At 48.9% G+C, this 18,274-nt stretch overlaps 5 protein-coding genes across 7 annotated transcripts in view; 3 read left to right on the top strand and 2 right to left on the bottom strand.

Annotated features, from left to right (window-relative positions):
* The first annotated feature begins 480 nt into the window (after positions 1 to 480).
* On the top strand, positions 481 to 3,480 carry LOC146268682 (zinc-binding protein A33-like). Its single transcript, XM_084667102.1, has 5 exons — positions 481 to 571; positions 1,213 to 1,494; positions 1,633 to 1,652; positions 1,841 to 1,983; positions 2,196 to 3,480. The coding sequence occupies exons 2-5, from the start codon at positions 1,228 to 1,230 to the stop codon at positions 2,765 to 2,767; spliced, it is 1,002 nt and encodes a 333-aa protein (XP_084523228.1). The 5' UTR covers positions 481 to 571; positions 1,213 to 1,227; the 3' UTR covers positions 2,768 to 3,480.
* A 297-nt stretch (positions 3,481 to 3,777) lies between these two features.
* LOC146268681 (factor VII-activating protease) lies at positions 3,778 to 8,077 on the top strand. The gene is made up of 13 exons (XM_084667101.1): positions 3,778 to 3,928; positions 4,169 to 4,262; positions 4,366 to 4,452; positions 4,764 to 4,874; positions 5,156 to 5,272; positions 5,427 to 5,537; positions 5,625 to 5,796; positions 5,917 to 6,014; positions 6,108 to 6,534; positions 6,740 to 6,882; positions 7,009 to 7,143; positions 7,354 to 7,499; positions 7,669 to 8,077. The coding sequence occupies exons 1-13, from the start codon at positions 3,869 to 3,871 to the stop codon at positions 7,828 to 7,830; spliced, it is 1,863 nt and encodes a 620-aa protein (XP_084523227.1). The 5' UTR covers positions 3,778 to 3,868; the 3' UTR covers positions 7,831 to 8,077.
* A 212-nt stretch (positions 8,078 to 8,289) lies between these two features.
* On the bottom strand, positions 8,290 to 11,453 carry LOC146268680 (tripartite motif-containing protein 14). Of its 2 annotated transcripts, XM_084667004.1 has the most exons (6): positions 10,824 to 11,453; positions 10,308 to 10,403; positions 9,911 to 10,144; positions 9,786 to 9,808; positions 9,479 to 9,612; positions 8,290 to 9,308 (listed from the first exon to the last, which is right to left on the bottom strand). In XM_084667004.1, exons 1-6 carry the CDS (start codon positions 11,451 to 11,453, stop codon positions 8,695 to 8,697), a joined length of 1,731 nt encoding a protein of 576 aa, XP_084523130.1. In that variant the 3' UTR covers positions 8,290 to 8,694. The 2 variants fall into 2 exon arrangements, with proteins under 2 accessions (XP_084523130.1, XP_084523128.1); XM_084667002.1 differs by lacking the exon at positions 9,786 to 9,808 and having other exon boundaries at positions 9,479 to 9,609; positions 9,882 to 10,144.
* Positions 11,454 to 11,932: 479 nt separating this feature from the next.
* Positions 11,933 to 14,565, top strand: mrpl2 (mitochondrial ribosomal protein L2). The gene is made up of 8 exons (XM_084708992.1): positions 11,933 to 12,004; positions 12,295 to 12,391; positions 12,498 to 12,699; positions 12,791 to 12,932; positions 13,145 to 13,260; positions 13,468 to 13,578; positions 13,658 to 13,731; positions 13,859 to 14,565. The coding sequence occupies exons 2-8, from the start codon at positions 12,320 to 12,322 to the stop codon at positions 14,066 to 14,068; spliced, it is 927 nt and encodes a 308-aa protein (XP_084565118.1). The 5' UTR covers positions 11,933 to 12,004; positions 12,295 to 12,319; the 3' UTR covers positions 14,069 to 14,565.
* The window catches only part of LOC146268678 (phosphofurin acidic cluster sorting protein 2), a 47,238-nt gene continuing 43,519 nt past the window's right edge, over positions 14,556 to 18,274 (bottom strand). For both annotated transcript variants that reach the window (XM_084708991.1, XM_084708990.1), the window contains exon 24: positions 14,556 to 17,997. In XM_084708991.1, coding sequence (XP_084565117.1) covers positions 17,882 to 17,997 — 116 coding nt within the window. In that variant the 3' untranslated portion in view covers positions 14,556 to 17,881. The remainder of the gene's footprint in view (positions 17,998 to 18,274) is intronic.

The following is an 18,274-nucleotide window of genomic DNA, read 5'->3' as shown; positions in this document are numbered from 1 at the left end:
AGACAGATGTCTGTCACCGCAGGGAACAAGGTTGTGGTCATTTAGGATCCTTGTGGGTGAGTTATGACAGAGGGGTCAAGGTGAATACTGTCCAGGGCAGCCTGGTACAGCCCAGCCCCCCTAATGCTCTGGTAGGTGACCTCATGTCGCTGTTGAAACATGGGCTTGTTTACCCAACCAGGGGCCAAGTCTTAAATCACAGCACGGCTCTAAATTGATGGTCTGAGGCCTGGCTGTGTGGCCGCTGGTGCTCACTGATTTAAGACGCTCTGACATCAAGCGAGAGTTTGTCTTTTACTGTCACTTCCCTGGCAGAGGGTTCATGAAGCGAGGAGAGAGTGTTTAGTGTTGATGTGACTATCTGCAGACATGGAGACCCACAACCACATGTGTGGCTCAGCTACTCTGCCTCCACTTAGGAAGCTGCCTCTGTTTCTGCCTCCATGCTGAATGTGTTTGGAATGCTGCTTCACAGGAGAATCTGTGGAGGCAGCAGGAGAGCTTGAAGAGGCAGAGAGAGGCGGTCCGCTTCAGACTGACAAAACTGACAGCAAGGCAAGGTGAAATAACAGTAAGTGGAGACAGGAACAGTGAAACACAGATCTGTCCGTACAGACATCCGGACACATGCAGACCGTACACAGTTTGCCTTGATTGAAAAGTTTGTATGTAGCGTGTGTGCAAAAATTGTAATTCTTTATTTCATTTGTTCCAGTTAATTCTCAATACTGTTATGTATACAATAGGGTCCAGAAGTCTGAGTTAAGTCAAGTTAAGCATGGTTAAGTTAAATTTATTGGAGAAATTGAAGACTGAGAAAGTCAAGCATTCTGTGACATCACAAGAATCTCTTTGGAATATTGTCAAATCATCAATCATATTTTATTTGTGTAGCCCTTTTTACAAGCAATGTCACAGAGGGCTTTACACACTCCTTGTGCCTCATTAACACAAAAAAGGGACCAAATACAAAGACATGGATTCCATTTTCCACTCAAATGTCAAGATGATATATAAGTTATCATTTGTACAGATTTTTTTTATTACATTCAAAAACGCAAAATAAAAGTATCTTGACTAGTGGTCTCAGGCAGTTGGACCCTGCTGTATGTTTAAGAAGCAGGCGACGGTTAGAGCACATCACTGCATGGTTCAGTGGACAAAGCTACAACATAAGATCTTAGATCAGAGTTCCTTTTCTGTCACAACCAGAAGAAGTCATCTGACATGAGGGCCAGCATCCGGAGGCAGTACGAGGAGATCCAGAAGGTTCTGGAGGAGGACCAGAGGGTGACCCTGACCCAGATGGAGATGGAGGAGCGGGCTGCCGTCCAGGCCCTGGATGACCTGGAGGAGACCAGCTGTGCTCTCATCCAGGAGATAGAAGAGGACCTGAGCAGGATCTCCTCTGAGCTGGCCAGGACTGAGGAGGGAGGAGGAGAGGAGAGGAGAGAGGAGGAGGAAGGAGGAGGAGAGGGCCAGACAGACTCTATGGTGACGAGGCCCTTCTGAATACAGCTGTGACACATATTGCTGTGACTAGAGGTGTTGTAACACCTGCTGCTGTGCTCATGTGCTGTCTTTGTTTTGTGTCTCTCGTTTCAACCTCTCACATGTGTTCCTGCTCCCAAGGACATCGACAGCCCTGCGAGGTAGTACGAGTCTTCATTCCAGTCACAAACAAACAACAAACTAGCTGATGTTTTCACTCACAACCAACTTGTATGGTAGTTTATATCTTCATGAGGTTGTAAAGCTGCCTGCAACACGACATTTCTTGTAATATCCCAGTGGATGTGAGATGAGGTCCTCCTGGCCTTCAGCTCTGCTCTGTCTGCAGGGTGAAGGAGGTGCTGAGTGGATGTGACCCAGGCAACATCCGTCTGGATGAGGCCCGAGCAGAGCAGATCCTCAGCCTGACCAACAACCTGCTGCTGCTGCTGCGCTCACAGACCCCCATCAGCAAGAGAGTCATCAGGGGCTGTGAGTCCCCATGCCACTTCCACACCACACAATGCAGCAGACGTCTTTATCCAAAGAGACGTACGAGTAGAGCACAGAGATCATGCTTTAGAAGTGTGTAGTTTGGTGCTCAGAGTCAAGGAATGCTCTGTGTTTACCAGCTGTAGCAACATGTGATCCCACTCCGGTGGTTCCAGAGGGTTTCTGTTGGTGAGGTGTGTTTCTGTCCCCAGACCGCAGCGCGGTGTCCCTGGACCCTGACACAGCCCACCCCAAGCTGGTGGTCTCTGCTCAGGGAGACAGTGTCACCTACACCGACACCTGGCAGGAGCTGCCGGAGCACCCCGGACGCTTCGACACCACCCTGAACGTGATCAGCCTGCAGGGCTTCGCTTCAGGGTGCCACTACTGGGAGGTGCAGGTGACCGGCAAGACGTACTGGGAGCTGGGGCTCACTTATCCCTCCATCCCTCGCAAGGGCCGGGCCGAGTCCTGCTGGCTGGGCCGAGGGCGTGAGTCCTGGTGTGTGGAGTTCTTTGATGGGGAGTACACAGCCTGGCACGCTGGAGTGCCCCACCCCCTGCCCATCACCAAGCGCTTCAGTCACATCGGGGTGCTGTGCAGTTTCTCCACAGGGCTGGTGGCGTTCCTCGGGGCAGACAACATGACGCCCCTGTTCTCCTTCTGCGCAGGCACCTTCACAGACAGCCTCCACCTGGCCATGTGCCCGGGGCATGACCACAACAGCACCAACGCCAAACCCCTCGTGATCTGTAATGCAACCCTGCCAGCGGGTGGACTGTGACGTTGCTATGGAGACTGGGCTTGGGCCTGGGGACTGACGTGTTCAGTATATACTACACAGAGGACACACAGTGTATACTAGACAGAGGACATGGTGTATACTAGACAGAGGACATGGTGTATACTAGACAGAGGACATGGTGTATACTAGACAGAGGACACACAGTGTATACTAGACAGAGGACACACAGTGTATACTAGACAGAGGACACACAGTGTATACTAGACAGAGGACATGGTGTATACTAGACAGAGGACACACAGTGTATACTAGACAGAGGACACACAGTGTATACTAGACAGAGGACATGGTGTATACTAGACAGAGGACACACAGTATATACTAGACAGAGGACATGGTGTATACTAGACAGAGGACATGGTGTATACTAGACAGAGGACACACAGTGTATACTAGACAGAGGACATGGTGTATACTAGACAGAGGACATGGTGTATACTAGACAGAGGACACACAGTGTATACTAGACAGAGGACATGGTGTATACTAGACAGAGGACACACAGTATATACTAGACAGAGGACATGGTGTATACTAGACAGAGGACATGGTGTATACTAGACAGAGGACATGGTGTATAAATGTGGTTGATGAATTGTATATTCCCACTTGGCTGTGGCATTATTTTCAAAGTTCTATCTTGTTCACCTAAAGGTTATCAGCCTAGTTTGTATTAAAAAATGGTCAATGTGCTTTTTAGATTATTCCACAAAAAGCTATCGAAATTATCCCATAAGATGTGGATCCAAAGTCTGTGTTTAAACAAACATTTGTCTCCTGTTGTAAATATAATCTCTGAACCCAAAACTTCAGGGGAGAACTAAGCTAATAGAGTACTAGGCTAATAAAATATGTTACGTAAAGTAGTATGGTAGCTAGTTAGTAATCATGACAGCTAATATTTGTGATCAGTGAAAACAAACAGCAACTCTGACAGACTGTTGAAATCAATAAAACCAGGTGAGAGTCCTGGATGCCAAGGCACCCTGTTCCTCCAGGCGAAGGTCAAAGATTAGTCAGCCCACACAGCAGGAGAGACAGGACAGCTGCTGATCCAGAGCCCACTGTCTCACTGCCGCCATGAGAGCCAAGCTGATCGTCTGGTTTCTCTTCCTCCTGGTGCTCATTCTTCCAGCTCAAGTACGTGCTGTCACTGATCCTCACAAGTATGCATCGGCATATGACACCTGTGCTCTTTGTTTAGCTCTGTTAGAGATGATTGTAATTCAATATATATTTTCTCATGAGCGACCATCATAGTTGATAATCTGTAAGGTGTATGTGTGTTCATGTGCTGTTTTGTTTTCAATGAAGTGCCTACAGTCAATATTAAAGTCGCTACACACTGTACACACAAGATAAAATATTTTATTTGGTCAGTTGAAAAAAGACGGCCACAAAAAGCACGAAAAAAATGACCGACAGGGCGAGAAACGGGGCAGGAAACTCCCCAGACACAAAGATATAGTTGAAGGTAAACATGTTTACTCATGTTCTTACACAATAGACATGTTTCATTGAGCATCAAGTATTCATCAAAACAGAGAGATCTATTTAATGGCTCAGATGTTTTTTAGACCCTTTTTTCAAGCCTGCTGAGGACCCCAACGATGACGATGATGAACCGAATACTGACTGGATTCTCAAGCTTCAAGACCTTGATGGTGAAACATTTATTTTCAAAAAATATATCAATTTCAAGGATTTTAAATAGATAGATGTCCTTCTTTTGAATTATGTCATCAGGTATCAATCCAAGGTATACAATCAGTGGGTCCCTTGGAATCTTGTAGCATAAAATCTCCTCAAGAATCTGAATAACCCTGTCCCAGAATGTTTGTATTTTAAGATCAAATGTTTAAAGCTTTTGCCTCAGATTTCAGTATTACACAATTGCATAGTCAAACTACAAACTGAAGACTACAAACTTAGAGGCTGCCTCTTTCTCCTGTTGCTCCTCCCCTTCCTGCTCCAGGCCGGTGCAGCCCTGACCCCTGCCTCAACAGCGGCGTGTGTGAGGAGAGGGGCAAGAGAGGCTTCAAGTGTGACTGCCCCAAGCCTTTCAAGGGCAGGAGGTGTGAGAAAGGTTTGAAACACACCTAGATTTGTATTCATGAATTATTTCAAGATAATGACCTTCTTTCCTGCTGCTAAGCTGTTGAGTTGTTTTTAATTGTATTCACTTTGATCCCAAATGAAATTCAACCATTCTGGTAACTGTGTACACAGAATTATAAAAAAGGGATGCAACATGTAGAATATACACAATAGCAGCAACGACATTATAAATAAAGCTATTGAATCTGCCTTGGAAGGTTATAGAGTATATCTATCCAATAGATGAACCTAACTAGCATGTTCTCACAGCACCCAAAGTTTGCAAGAAGGGTACATGTGGGCGCGGCGAGTGTGTGTTGACCTCCACTGCTCCTTTCTACGAGTGCAAGTGCAAGGAGCCCTTCCAGCCGCCCAGCTGTCTGACAGGTAGGACTTCCTCTGACACATTCTGTAGAGACACAGGAGGAGAGCTCATGCAGAAGAGTCGTCTGAAGTGAGTGTTTCTGTGATGGTCTGCAGTGAGTGTTTCTGTGATGGTCTGCAGTGAGTGTTTCTGTCTGTAACCATGCACGTCCCACAGTTGCGACATGTAATCCAAACCCTTGCAAGAACGGAGGAACCTGTATCAAAGAGAACCTGGACTTCGACTGCATCTGTCCCACTGGCTTCAGCGGACGTTTCTGCCATGTCGGTAAATACAGCGTAGTGTTGGCTCCTTCAGTCCTGAAGCTGCCCTTCTTCCCCCTGAGTGCTTATGCCTGACAGCCCGTCCCTCCAGGCCCAGACGACTGCTACAGGGATGATGGGGAGTCGTATCGTGGGATGGTGAGTGAGACAGACGACGGGGATGAGTGTCTCTACTGGAACTCTCATTTCATCCTCAGCAGAGGAACGAACCCCTTCAGCTCCTACGAGGATGCTGAAGGACTGGGTCCTCACAACTTCTGCAGGTCAGGAACAGGGGTGCACACACACGCGCACACACACGCGCGCACACACACATGCACGCACACACACACACAGTGCTCGGTTGTCATGGCGCAGCTTGACAGTGTGTCTCCATGTCTCAGGAACCCAGACGGGGACACCATGCCGTGGTGCTTCGTCAGACGAGGCCGCAAGCTGAGGTGGAGCCACTGCAGCGTCCAGAAGTGTGCTGCTCCTCCAGGTCGTCCTGACGCCAGCCCCACAGACACCACCTAAAACCATTAAACACAATCTAAAAGAGCACTAATGGTGTCCCGTCTGCTCATGCTTCCAGGTCCCAAGCCCCTCCCCTCTACTTCCTCTCCCAAGCCCCCCCCCTCCACTTCCTCCCCCAAGCCCCTCCCCTCCACTTCCTCCCCCAAGCCCCTCCCCTCCACTTCCTCCCCCGAGCCCCTCCCCTCCACTTCCTCTCCCAAGCCCCTCCCCTCCACTTCCTCCCCCAAGCCCCTCCCCTCCACTTCCTCCCCCAAGCCCCTCCCCTCCACTTCCTCTCCCTCTGGGATGAAGTTCTCCAATTGTGGTAAGCCGCAGCCTAAGCGGGCCATCAATCGCATCTACGGGGGTCTGAAGGCTCTCCCAGGGGCCCAACCCTGGCAGCTGTCCCTGCAGGTCCGCCCGGCCCGATCCACCCAGGCCTACCGCCACATCTGCGGAGCGGTTCTCATCGACAGCTGCTGGGCTCTGACGGCCGGACACTGCATGTGAGCGTTATGTCTAGTGTAGTGGGAACAGAAGCTCTGCGAGGTGCAGGCGTGAGGTCACCCTGCACATCTTCCTCCTGTCCTGAGCTTGTTGCTACGTTCCTCAGCCTGTCCTGTGCTTGTTGCTGCGTTCCTCAGCCTGTCCTGTGCTTGTTGCTGCGTTCCTCAGCCTGTCCTGTGCTTGTTGCTGCGTGTGTTTGAGCAGAGACAAGAAGAACTCCATGCAGGTGGTGGCGGGGGGGCTGACTCTGGACACACCAGAGCCCCTGGAGCAGACCGTCTCAGTGGAGAAAGCCATCCTGCACGAGAACTACCGCGAGACAACGTCAGCCGTGTACAACGACATAGGTGAGTAACCACCTTCATCTACCGGTATCCCTTCTGGATGAAACAAGACGAGATAACAGCAAGCTGCCCAGCTGCAGCAGCTCTGTGGTGCTGTGGCTCATGGGATGTCTATACTCTGACCCTAAGCCTTGCTGAAGCTGAAAGCCAAAGATGGAGTTTGTGCTGTTGAGAGCCAGCTGGTGAAGGCGGCCTGCTTGCCTCTGGGTCCACTGCCTGATGGGACAGAATGCAGCATATCTGGATGGGGGTCCACAGAGGACTGTAAGCTACTGAACCACTGTGTTTGTGAAGCCACGTTTGTCATACCCACATAGCCTGGCGCTTTCTGAACTGTCGCCACACTGCACATTTCAACCACAGGAGTGTGCTTTGTTACAGTTTCAAAAGATAAACTTCATTGTTCTTGCTCCTGGTCATCCTCGTCATCTCTCCACCATCTTGTCTCTCCTCTCCCCCTCCCTCTGTTTGAAGCGGATTACGGCTCCACTAACTTGCTGGATGCAGATGTGCTGTTGATCAGCCAGACTAGCTGCTCCTCGGAGGCCGTTTACGGCAACGTCCTGGACCAGGGCATGTTCTGCGCCGGCTACCTGCAGGGGGGAGTAGACTCGTGTCAGGTCAGCTAAAGAGGATGGGGCGCAGGGGGGGGAGGGCGCTGGAGGGAAGGGGAGGGGAAAGCTGAAGTTTAGGGTTTTAACTAAAACCCATTTTGATTTATTTCTTAAACATTCTTTGTTGCCTGCTTGAGTTCTCTTATCTGAGTTTTGTTCGTTTTTTGTCCTGCAGGGTGACTCTGGTGGTCCTCTGACCTGTAATTCGAATGGTACTCATGTAATCTACGGGCTGGTGAGCTGGGGGGACAGCTGTGCCCAGCAGAACAAGCCTGGGGTGTACACCCGCATCTCTCACTATCTCAGCTGGATCAAGACGAACATGCAAGCATCCTAGCAGGGTGGCACTAACCATAACATTCTGATGGCCAGAAGACAAAGTTCTGATTCATGTTTTGTAATCGAGCTTCATGTTAACATCTGACGGCTAATGATAACACAACTGTGTTATCATTAGCTGCAGAGATACACAACGATGAAATGTCCTAAGACATATAAGACCCAATTTGTGTAACAGAAATCCAGATCCTTCATTTACAGGATACTGATATTCTCAAAATAAATAAACATGTTTGAGATTTGTAGATTTGATTGTAAATCATTATTGAGCACCGTCTACATCACATAACATTTTTAACAACTAATTGAAGAGTACAAAGAGTTACAAAGAGTCCCATCTCTGCAACAGTGTAAGAACAGTGTCATAACAACATAATACACATATAATAACTGTGTAGAAAGTGTATTTACAACATAATAAGTGTAATAACAGTGTAACAACATAATAACAGTGTAATAACAACATAACAGTGTAATAACAGTGTAGAAACTATGTAACAACAGTGCAATAAGAACAAAACAGTGCCCCATGGTAGCTTCATAGATTAAGTTATGTTTGTTGTGCGTGATAGCCAGGAAATGAAAAAAGCGCAAAACTACAACAAACAATATTGATCATGCCACCAAATACAGATTAAAACTAAAGTAACAAGTCTGGCTTGAAAATGTAACAAGTACAAAGTACAGATATAAGAAGTGAGAGTAAAATGTCAGAAAAGTAAATAGTAGAAAAGTTCTGAAACCAGAAAAATGTACTTAAGTACAGTAACAAAGTATTTGTACTTGGTTACTTCCTCTCTCTGGACAATACACACAATCCATGATGTTAATGATGTCCATTGTGTAGTATCAGGCGACAGTCCTAAGATGGTGACTGTGATGTTCCTGCTGCTCCTCCCCCTATGCTCCTCGACCTATCGGCATCTCTGAGACAAAACAGCGTGAGGGGCTGTCTGTTCAGGTCGTTCATGTTGATACAAGGGTTGAACATGGGGTAGAGGGGCTCCAGGCAGGGCACGCAGAACCGATGCAGCAACGTCAGTGTGTCGGCATCATAGAACGACAGCGCCCCCTGCTGGAGGTCAACCATCATGCCCAGCTTGACAACCCTATTCCCCACAGACAGCAGGGTCTCCTGGGCATCGTGGCACGCCAGGTACTGCCCATCTCCATGGTAGATGCACCAGGACGCTTTCTTCTGGTCTGCGAGCCCCTTGGTGGGGCCTCCCTCTTGGGAACCAGACGCCCCGGTGGTTGTACCGATCAGCCAGAAGGGCTTCTCCTGGACCAGCACTTCCCAGTAGTGCCGGCCAGTAGAGAAGGACTCCCGAGCCAGGATGCTGTACTGGGCGTCCTGGCGTCCAGAGCCCGGGGACCCAGCGCTGGGTTGGGTTCCCCAGCGGACCTGCTGCCTGTCCTGGGACACCAGCAGCTGGGGGTGGGCAGTGCTGGGGTCCAGGGTGAGCGCTCTAAGATCTGCACACACACACACACACACATGTTACTGTGTGTACACAGTGAAGATGCACTTGGTAAACTGCTCTTTACATGAAAGGCGCTAATACCAAACACATTCTAAAAACAGAAACTAATCGACATTTGGTTTAATTTAAACATTGATCTGTCCTCAGCAGAAAAGCACTGACATGACCACATCCGTGGGAAGTGCTGGGACAAGGCCAAGGTCAGGTCGTCCACCAGGCGCTCGATGGTCCTCAGCTTCTCAGGGCTGCAGATCTGCTTCTGCACCTCCCTGAGTGGAGGCAGCTCCAGAGGTCTCCTGCACACAGGGCAGCTATAGTCTAGTCATGTCAAATAAGTATTCACTTAGCAGACGCTTTTACCCCCAGAGATGTGCAGAGGGAAGGTTGAGCCTGCGGACGTTTGATCTGCTGTCAGATGCTGTCTGGAGTCCGGTACAGTGATCTGAGAATTTAAACAATGTGGACTCACCCAAGCCCATGTGCCGTGATCCGCTAAAAAAAACATCACACGAAATTATTAAAACATTTAGATAATTATACATGACATCCTTATGATGCTCAATACTCACTTTTGTTTGAATCTGGAATATTTACCTGTAGGAAGATCAAGTCATTTGTTTCTTGGATCAGAGATTTGCTGGTGCTTCTCAGACTGTCAAGCTCCTCGATCTGTTCCTCCAAGACCTGCCTCTGAGCCTCCAGCCATTCTGAGATGAACACCTCCTCTGAGTCTACCATCTTTACCATCAGGTTCTCGTCTTCCTCAATCAGACCTCGAATCCTGCTGTACTTGTCAGAGATTCTGCTCCTGAAGGCTGCAGTAGACTTCTGGAAAAATGAAACTCCAAATTACGTTGCTTTTTCATGATAGAAGATAGATTCTGCCTTCCATAAAAATAACTGAACACATAACTGAACTACTTAGTAGTGGCAGTATGATCGGTTAGAACATGAGTTGAGTCAAAAATACGTCATTATGTGTTTACAGTACCATCGTCTCTGTGTACAAGGCCTCCAGGTCTTTAATGGCTTGCTCTGCTGACATCCTTCTCTGCAGCAGCTGGGTCATTGTGGTGTCCAACATCTTCTGCAGAGAGAGACACAGGAGCACCACGAGGAGCACCATGAGAAGCACCATGAGGAGCACCATGAGGAACATCAAGAGGAGCACCATGAGGAGCACCACGAGGAGCACCAAGAGGAACATCAAGAGGAGCACCATGAGGAGCACCACGAGGAGCACCAAGAGGAACATCAAGAGGAGCACCATGACGAGCACCACGAGGAGCACCACGAGGAACATCAAGAGGAGCACCAAGAGGAGCACCAAGAGGAGCACCAAGAGGAGCACCAAGAGGAGCACCATGAGGAACACCAAGAGGAGCACCAATAGGAGCACCAAGAGGAGCACCATGAGGAGCACCATGAGGAGCACAGGGTCAAGGAACACCTGCTGTCCTGAAGACTGTAACTTAGCTTTCTGTTTGTGTGGCTGTGCTCTCCTCACCTTAAGCTCTGTGCTGGCATCCTGCAGCTGCAGGGCCTGGTGGTGTTGGTGCTGCCCCACCAGCAAGCAGAGGGAGCAGACAGGAAGCTGCTCCTCCACACAGAACAGCTTGAGCTGCTCTTGGTGCTCCCTGCACTTCAGAGAGAGGGGGTCTCTGGTCACTTCCACCAGCACGTGCTTCCGCAGCACTGCCCTCTGCTGGTGGAGCGCTGCATGGGCCCGGCACAGGGAGGCGTCACAGGTGAGGCAGGTTCTGATGGCGACGGACGCTGTCTCTATGCAGTGGTCACAGGTGACAGGGGAGGAGGAGGGGGAGGAGGGGGAGGAAGGGGAGGAGGGGGAGGCGGGGGAGGAGGGGGCCCCAGCAGAGGCAGGCTGACTGAGTGATGCCCCTGTGATGGAGAGATCCTTCATACTTGCCTGGAGACTGGGCTCCACCTCCAGGGTCAGGTCTGAGGGGAGCAGCACCTGGCACTCCGGGCAGAAGAAGGGGCCTTCAGCAGACAGGTCTGCGTTCCACACTGTGCGGATGCAGGAGAGGCAGAAGGTGTGTCCACATGGGAGCATTGCTGGTTCTGAGAAGACGTCCTGGCAGATTGGACATTTTAGGCTGGGCTCAGCAGTCTCCATACAGCACTCTAGTCAACGGTTGTTGCTTTTAAATGAGCTCTATGAATAAACTTGACTCGATACTTCTGCTTGCAACTGACTCCTATGGTGCTTGTCTGCGGTGCGCTGCCTCGACCTATGCATATTTTATTGATCCTCTTTAGCCACAGTGTCACATTACTAAAGATTTACTCTTCTTCTATTACATTGAACACAATGGGTCTGTATGACGTATGTATGATAGGATAATTTGGAGTGTGTGGAGATTGAGTAAAAGCCATAGACATATATATGTCTATGGAGTAAGCTACATAGAATTTTGTAGAAATATTGCGAATAATAGGCATTCAAATTAATGAAAAAATATAAGTTTAAAAGAGTCAACAATATGTGTTGACTGAGAATGAACTCCCATTGACATAATGGATCTAGGGTGAAATTCGATCGGACTGCCCGGGCTGACTAAACAAAGGTTCCCGATTAAGTTTACTCTACGTCATCAGTTTGCGACCTAACATGCGAGCAACTGAAGGGCACAGTGGAATGAGACAATGAAATAGCTATCTTTTAAGGTGAGTAACATTTCCCTGCACTTAGATAGTAATGTAACTAAGTGCATGACTAAATGAGCAAAACACTGATTCTGATGGAAACGGGTAAAGCTAATTAAAGAATGTCAGCCTTCTTGATATTGATGCTCGCTAACTTACCTAGCAACCTAGCTTGCTAATGTTATGTATCTGGCGTATGATATGCCAGCTAGCTACTTAGCAAGAGATACTTACCAAGTGTATACAAGACATGATACCGGTAACAGACAACAGAACACAGCAAATAATTTGAATCTCCCTCACACCACCAGTTTTGTCCACGAAACAGTGATCATCATGGCATTGCCATGTCTTACTCGGGCTTTGTGTTCGTTGTCGCTGTCCCGCACTGCCCTGCTCCCTGCTCAGGTAAGACATGCATCACATTTCACCTGTAAGCCTCCCACAGAATCCTGAAAAAAGTGCAATGTAGACGTCAAAAGCCGCCTGTCTTCATGTCGGGTCGCATTGACAGGCTGCGGGGCAGTGCGTGCTGACTATGGTCGCCTCCGGTAGTGTCCGGTCCCCTGCCGCGGCTGTCATGGGGGCAGTGGGCCAGTGCAGGAGCTTCATCACCACCGCCTCGCTGGAGCAGAACAGAACCCGCTGGAAGGAGAGAGAGAAGTACACCATCAGGCCTGTGGGCATGAAGAAGACTGGAGGACGAGATCACACTGGCGAGTTCCACTGTTCACGTAGTGCTTTGATCAAATAGCAGGACATAAAAAAGGAACATGAAGCAGGTTATTTATTGGTAATGACACGCAGGTAGGATACGGACACATGGCATAGGTGGCGGCCACAAACAGAGGTACCGCTGGATCGACTTCCAGAGGCTTCGTTACGAGGAGGGGAAGGAGGACAAGGCCTTTGATGAGAAGGTTCTAGAAGTCCGTTATGACCCCTGCAGGTGAGGTTTTACCTCCTAGTAATAATAATTTTTATATTATTGAATGAAATCAATAATATACTGACATAAATGAATACATGAAATGTACTTTAATGTAAAAAAAAACACAATTTGGACATGGGGTGATTGGGGTGGCCAGTTTTTTGGATCCGCCAGTGCACAGAAGCCAGGACACGAGTGGTTGACATGGTGATCTCCCTGTTGTCGAGTAGGTCAGCAGATATCGCGCTGGTGGCAGGAGGAAACAGGAAGCGCTGGATCATTGCCACAGAGAACATGCAGGCTGGTGACCTCATCAAGACCTCCGGGACGATTGGACGCATGGCAGGTGAGACAGGGCGTCCTCGTGAGGCTTCACTCAGGCTGCCACTCCTGAAGTGTGTGAGCAGCATGGATCATCTGTGAAGCGTCATCATCAGAACATGTTCAGTTAGCTATCGTTATCATAGTGTTATGAGTGTAGGGTAGCCGTGGCAACAGGAGGGAGGCGACAGCACTGCAGGCTTGTTTGTCATGTGAGCTGTGCTCCTCCCAGTGGCTGCCAATGAGGGTGATTGCTACCCTCTGGGAGCCCTGCCCGTGGGCACACTGGTCAACAACCTGGAGCTGTTCCCTGGGCGAGGAGCCTGGTTCATCAGAGCAGCAGGTGATGACCCTGGCATCAGAGTTACACTGATCAGACATCAGCCCTCGCTCTGTTTTCATCTGCTGTTTTGTTTGCTCAGGGACAAGTGGAGTGTTGCTCCGCAAGGTGAACGGTACAGCCATAGTCCAGCTGCCCTCCAAACGCCAGGTCCAGGTGAGCCAGCCGTGTTTCTCTGCAGGATTTAGGGATGTCGTCCTGTGGCAATACATACTCACACCTCCTGCTGTGCCCCTGGTGCTTGAGACATGCACACACACTCACACCTCCTGCTGTGCCCCAGGTGCTTGAGACATGCATGGTGACAGTGGGACGCGTCTCCAACATCGATCACAACAAGCGCATCATCGGGAAGGCGGGGACCAACCGCTGGCTCGGCAAGCGGCCCTCTAGTGGCTGGTGGCAGAGGAAGGGGGGCTGGGCGGGGCGCAAGATCAAGCCCCTCCCCCCCATGAAGGTGTATGTCAACATGCCAGCCGTGTCCGCCAGGTAGAACAACCTGGACAGGAACCCAGCTGGACTGACAGAACCCTGCTGGACTGACAGAACCCTGCTGGACTGACAGAACCCTGCTGGACTGACAGAACCCTGCTGGACTGACAGAACCCAGCTGGACTGACAGAACCCAGCTGGACTGACAGAACCCTGCTGGACTGACAGAACCCTGCTGGACTGACAGAACCCTGCTGGACTGACAGAACCCAGCTGGACTGACAGAACCCTGCTGGACTGACAGAACCCTGCTGGACTGACAGAACCCTGCTGGACTGACAGAACCCTGCTGGACTGACAGAACCCTGCTGGACTGACAGAACCCTGCTGGACTGACAGAACCCAGGCTGTCTCAGCTGTGACTGTGGGTTTAGTAACTGCAGTGGACTGACATGGACGGTTATCGTTCTAGCTCTGTGATACTGATTTGTGTTTCACGTAACGTGATCTGGAGTCTGTTTTGAGCTTATTGTAATAAATGACACATGGATGGTTAAACTTTTTTTTATTAAACACAGCTGCTTGTGAGAGCATGGAGAAACAAAACAATATAAAACTTCAAACTACAAAACATATTTACATCCATAGTAAAACATGCAAAGATTAACCCATGTTTTCTTTAGTGGTAAATTTTAAAATACTGTCATGTCATTTAAAACAAGATTTGTGCAAAGACATGGGTGGTGTTTCAAATCACAGGCTCATTGAGATGGCCCTGTACCTCTGATTATAAACAGCTGTTAGCTTCCCTGTTTCATAGTTTAAACTAGAATTATGTTTCTGATTGTAGAACTGAGCAGTTACAGTCCAACACATCTTATGAACGAGCTGTCATGGAGATTTGATGAATATTTAACAAAGTTATCTGGCCATTTCATTGGTAATTGTTGGTGAAACACCACCTGCTACCTCTAGGTTAGGGTCAGACACGGTCAAAGGTCACAGACATTTAAAGTACACTAGCTGAGTTCTGCCTTCTACAGGTAGAGGTCTGTCCCTCCCTCGTCCCCCTCCTCCTCCCAGCTGGGTCTGTTCAGCCGGGGTCTTCATGGGGTAATGAAGGGCAGGCTGTCTCTTGGTTAAAGCATACACAACACAACAGGACAAGGGCAGGACTACCATGTACACACACGTACGGTGGTCATGTAGCTGTTAAACATTTCAATATGAAGTGGCACGAGCAGACTGAACAACGGAACTATGGAGGTTTTGTGAGACACACAAGGCGATAACGCTGCCGCATCTTATCTTCCCCACTATGGTCAGAGGTCAACACATCCATCCCCACTAAGGTCAGAGGTCAACACATCCATCCCCACTATGGTCAGAGGTCAACACATCTAAAGACTTGGAGACAGGACTTTCTCCCCTGCAGACACAAGTCCAATAAGAAATCTAAAGTATTCCCACTAGGTAAAGGAGCTATAAATGTTCAAGAAAGTGCATGTTTAAAAAAAAAAATCTTCTGAATATTACATCTTTAAGATAAATTTAGATGTGCTTTTAGGTTAGAACACGGGGCAGAATAGTGATGGACAATAGGCTATTTTATAGACATACAGTTTGGTACAAATAAAAGCCAGCATAGTTATTCTTCATTTAAGCACAACATACTACGATACAGAGATAGGAACCTATGTCCTTTCCCAAATTCCAACAGTTTTCTATTGCAAAAGTTTCACATCAGTAACACTATCCAAACAGTATCATCAAACACTGCCACCTGCACACCAGGCTGTGCTCAAACACGTCTGTCATCTGAAACTTCACCAGAACTAATCACATTCCTGCATCAAGTCTAGACTTCACGTTTTGCAGGAACTCTACGAGCGTGTGCAGTGAAGCCACCCCTTATGGGTTCAGCCCCAGATTATGACTGTTCAGACTACATAGACATGAGTTCATATTGTGCATGTTTTAGTCTGGCCTTGGGGACTGAAGAAGCACTAAAATACACTTGTGACAGTCCAACAGTTATGTTCCCTTCAACACATGAGTGAGGCACATAGAAGACTAGTCTACGTGTTGAGTTTAGAGTGTTACATTTGCTTAAACCAAATGAGTGGTCTGTTTCCTGTCAGACCAGTTGTGCTTCCTGAAACTACAACAGTGTCCTGAACAGACCAGCATTGGTGAGAGAAGACCAGGTCATGTGACCAGCCAGAACCAGAACTACTAGGAAGGAAAGGACTGAAAGTGACCGCGGTCAGAACACATCCACTTTGGCACAAGGAGACATCTGAAACATTAGGAGACTCCTAGGACAGCGGAAGTGTGGTGTGTATGAACCCAAATACAGAGTGGAGAGAGAGAGAGGGGGTGAGGACAGAGAGAGAGGTGGTGAGGACAGAGAGAGAGGTGGTGAGGACAGAGAGAGAGGGGGTGAGGACAGAGAGAGAGGTGGTGAGGACAGAGAGAGAGGTGGTGAGGACAGAGAGAGAGGTGGTGAGGACAGAGAGAGAGGTGGTGAGGACAGAGAGAGAGGGGGTGAGGACAGAGAGAGAGGTGGTGAGGACAGAGAGAGAGGTGGTGAGGACAGAGAGAGAGGTGGTGAGGACAGAGAGAGAGGTGGTGAGGACAGAGAGAGAGGTGGTGAGGACAGAGAGAGAGGTGGTGAGGACAGAGAGAGAGGTGGTGAGGACAGAGAGAGAGGTGGTGAGGACAGAGAGAGCATCATCCTGAACATTCAGACATGACAGTTAAACTGGACGTTTTGGCTGTAAGACAGTTCCACGTCTTCATCCTGCAGTCCCTCCCAGCTACACATGCTGTCACCTGTCCTCAAATGTAACTTCACTGATGTTCTGTATACAGGGTATGTACAGCTGTCTACACCACGACAATAGTTTGATTTAATCAAAAATGTTACGTAAATATGTCCTATATGTGTGATACTGTAGCAAAATTCTTTATAGCTACTTCCCAGAACACACTGTTGCTCGTGTTTAGGGTTTGTTTTAGGTACACAGTGTGCTTAAAAACAAAAGGCAGATTAGGGTAATAAATTCAGTTATTATAAAAAAGTTATAACTTTTTTGTAAAAAATTAATTCAGGGAGAAAACAACACACTGAGTTAGAGTTCCAACAAGATTCACAGCAATATTCCACCTTTACAAACAAGCAAGCACACACACACACACACACACACACACACATACTACAACACACACACACCCTGCACCCCTCCCCCCTCAATTGTCCATAGAGCCAAAATAAATGGATTTCACAGAAATAATAAAATGTAAAAAAAGCTAAAGCAAAGTGCAAACAACTGCCATCGTTGAAATGTGGTAAATTCTTTCCAAAACCACAGAATCCTATTTTTTTCGGGTGGCAGCATAAACTCTTACAAAGTAGTACCGATTGTAGTGTGTTAAAAAAACAACCTAAAAAAACAACAGTGAATTTTGATGACGACAAACGTTTGTGTGGAGAACAGGTTCTGAGGCTGGGTGGCCTCCACAGGAACCCTGGGTCCAGAGGGGTCTCCTCACAACCTCCTGGAGGCTGGGGCTGGGGCCAGGCAGCCTTCTGGGGATGAGGCTGGGGCTGGGGCCAGGCAGTCTTCTGGGGATGAGGCTGGGGCTGGGGCCAGGCAGCCTTCTGGGGATGAGGCTGGGGCTGGGGCCAGGCAGTCTTCTGGGGATGAGGCTGGGGCTGGGGCCAGGCAGTCTTCTGGGGATGAGGCTGGGGCTGGGGCCAGGCAGCCTTCTGGGGATGAGGCTGGGGCTGGGGCCAGGCAGTCTTCTGGGGATGAGGCTGGGGCTGGGGCCTGGCAGTCTTCTGGGGATGAGGCTGGGGCGCTAGCCTCGGTCACATGGGCTTGCTGTATCCGAATATTCCCACGGGGAAGTGCTTGACGTGAGTGGGCCACTGGGCTGCAAGCTGGAAAAACTTGACATCATTCCACTCCACCCCGTCGATGGACACTGTGGACCAGAGGAGCAGGAAGGTGAACTGCTGGACTTCACTACCTGCTGGACTACAAATGACCACTAGGTGGTGCTGGTACACCACACCAGGCTGCAGTTATCTAATGTGGAACACTGAGCTGTGTTTACTGTGTTAGATGTGTATCTGCTTTTAGATGCAGCTGCCTTTTGTCCAGTGTTAACTTGATAAAAGACAGGCTGAACTACATAAAAGATGTGAACTGCACATGACTTGGCTGAGTGGCTGTGGACTGTAGAATAGATGGGGCTGGGC

The sequence above is a fragment of the Hypomesus nipponensis genome, chromosome 11 (genome assembly GCF_054491055.1).
Source record: "Hypomesus nipponensis isolate SF chromosome 11, ASM5449105v1, whole genome shotgun sequence".
Classification (NCBI taxonomy): domain Eukaryota; kingdom Metazoa; phylum Chordata; class Actinopteri; order Osmeriformes; family Osmeridae; genus Hypomesus; species Hypomesus nipponensis.
This window is presented reverse-complemented; position numbering and strand designations above follow the sequence as displayed.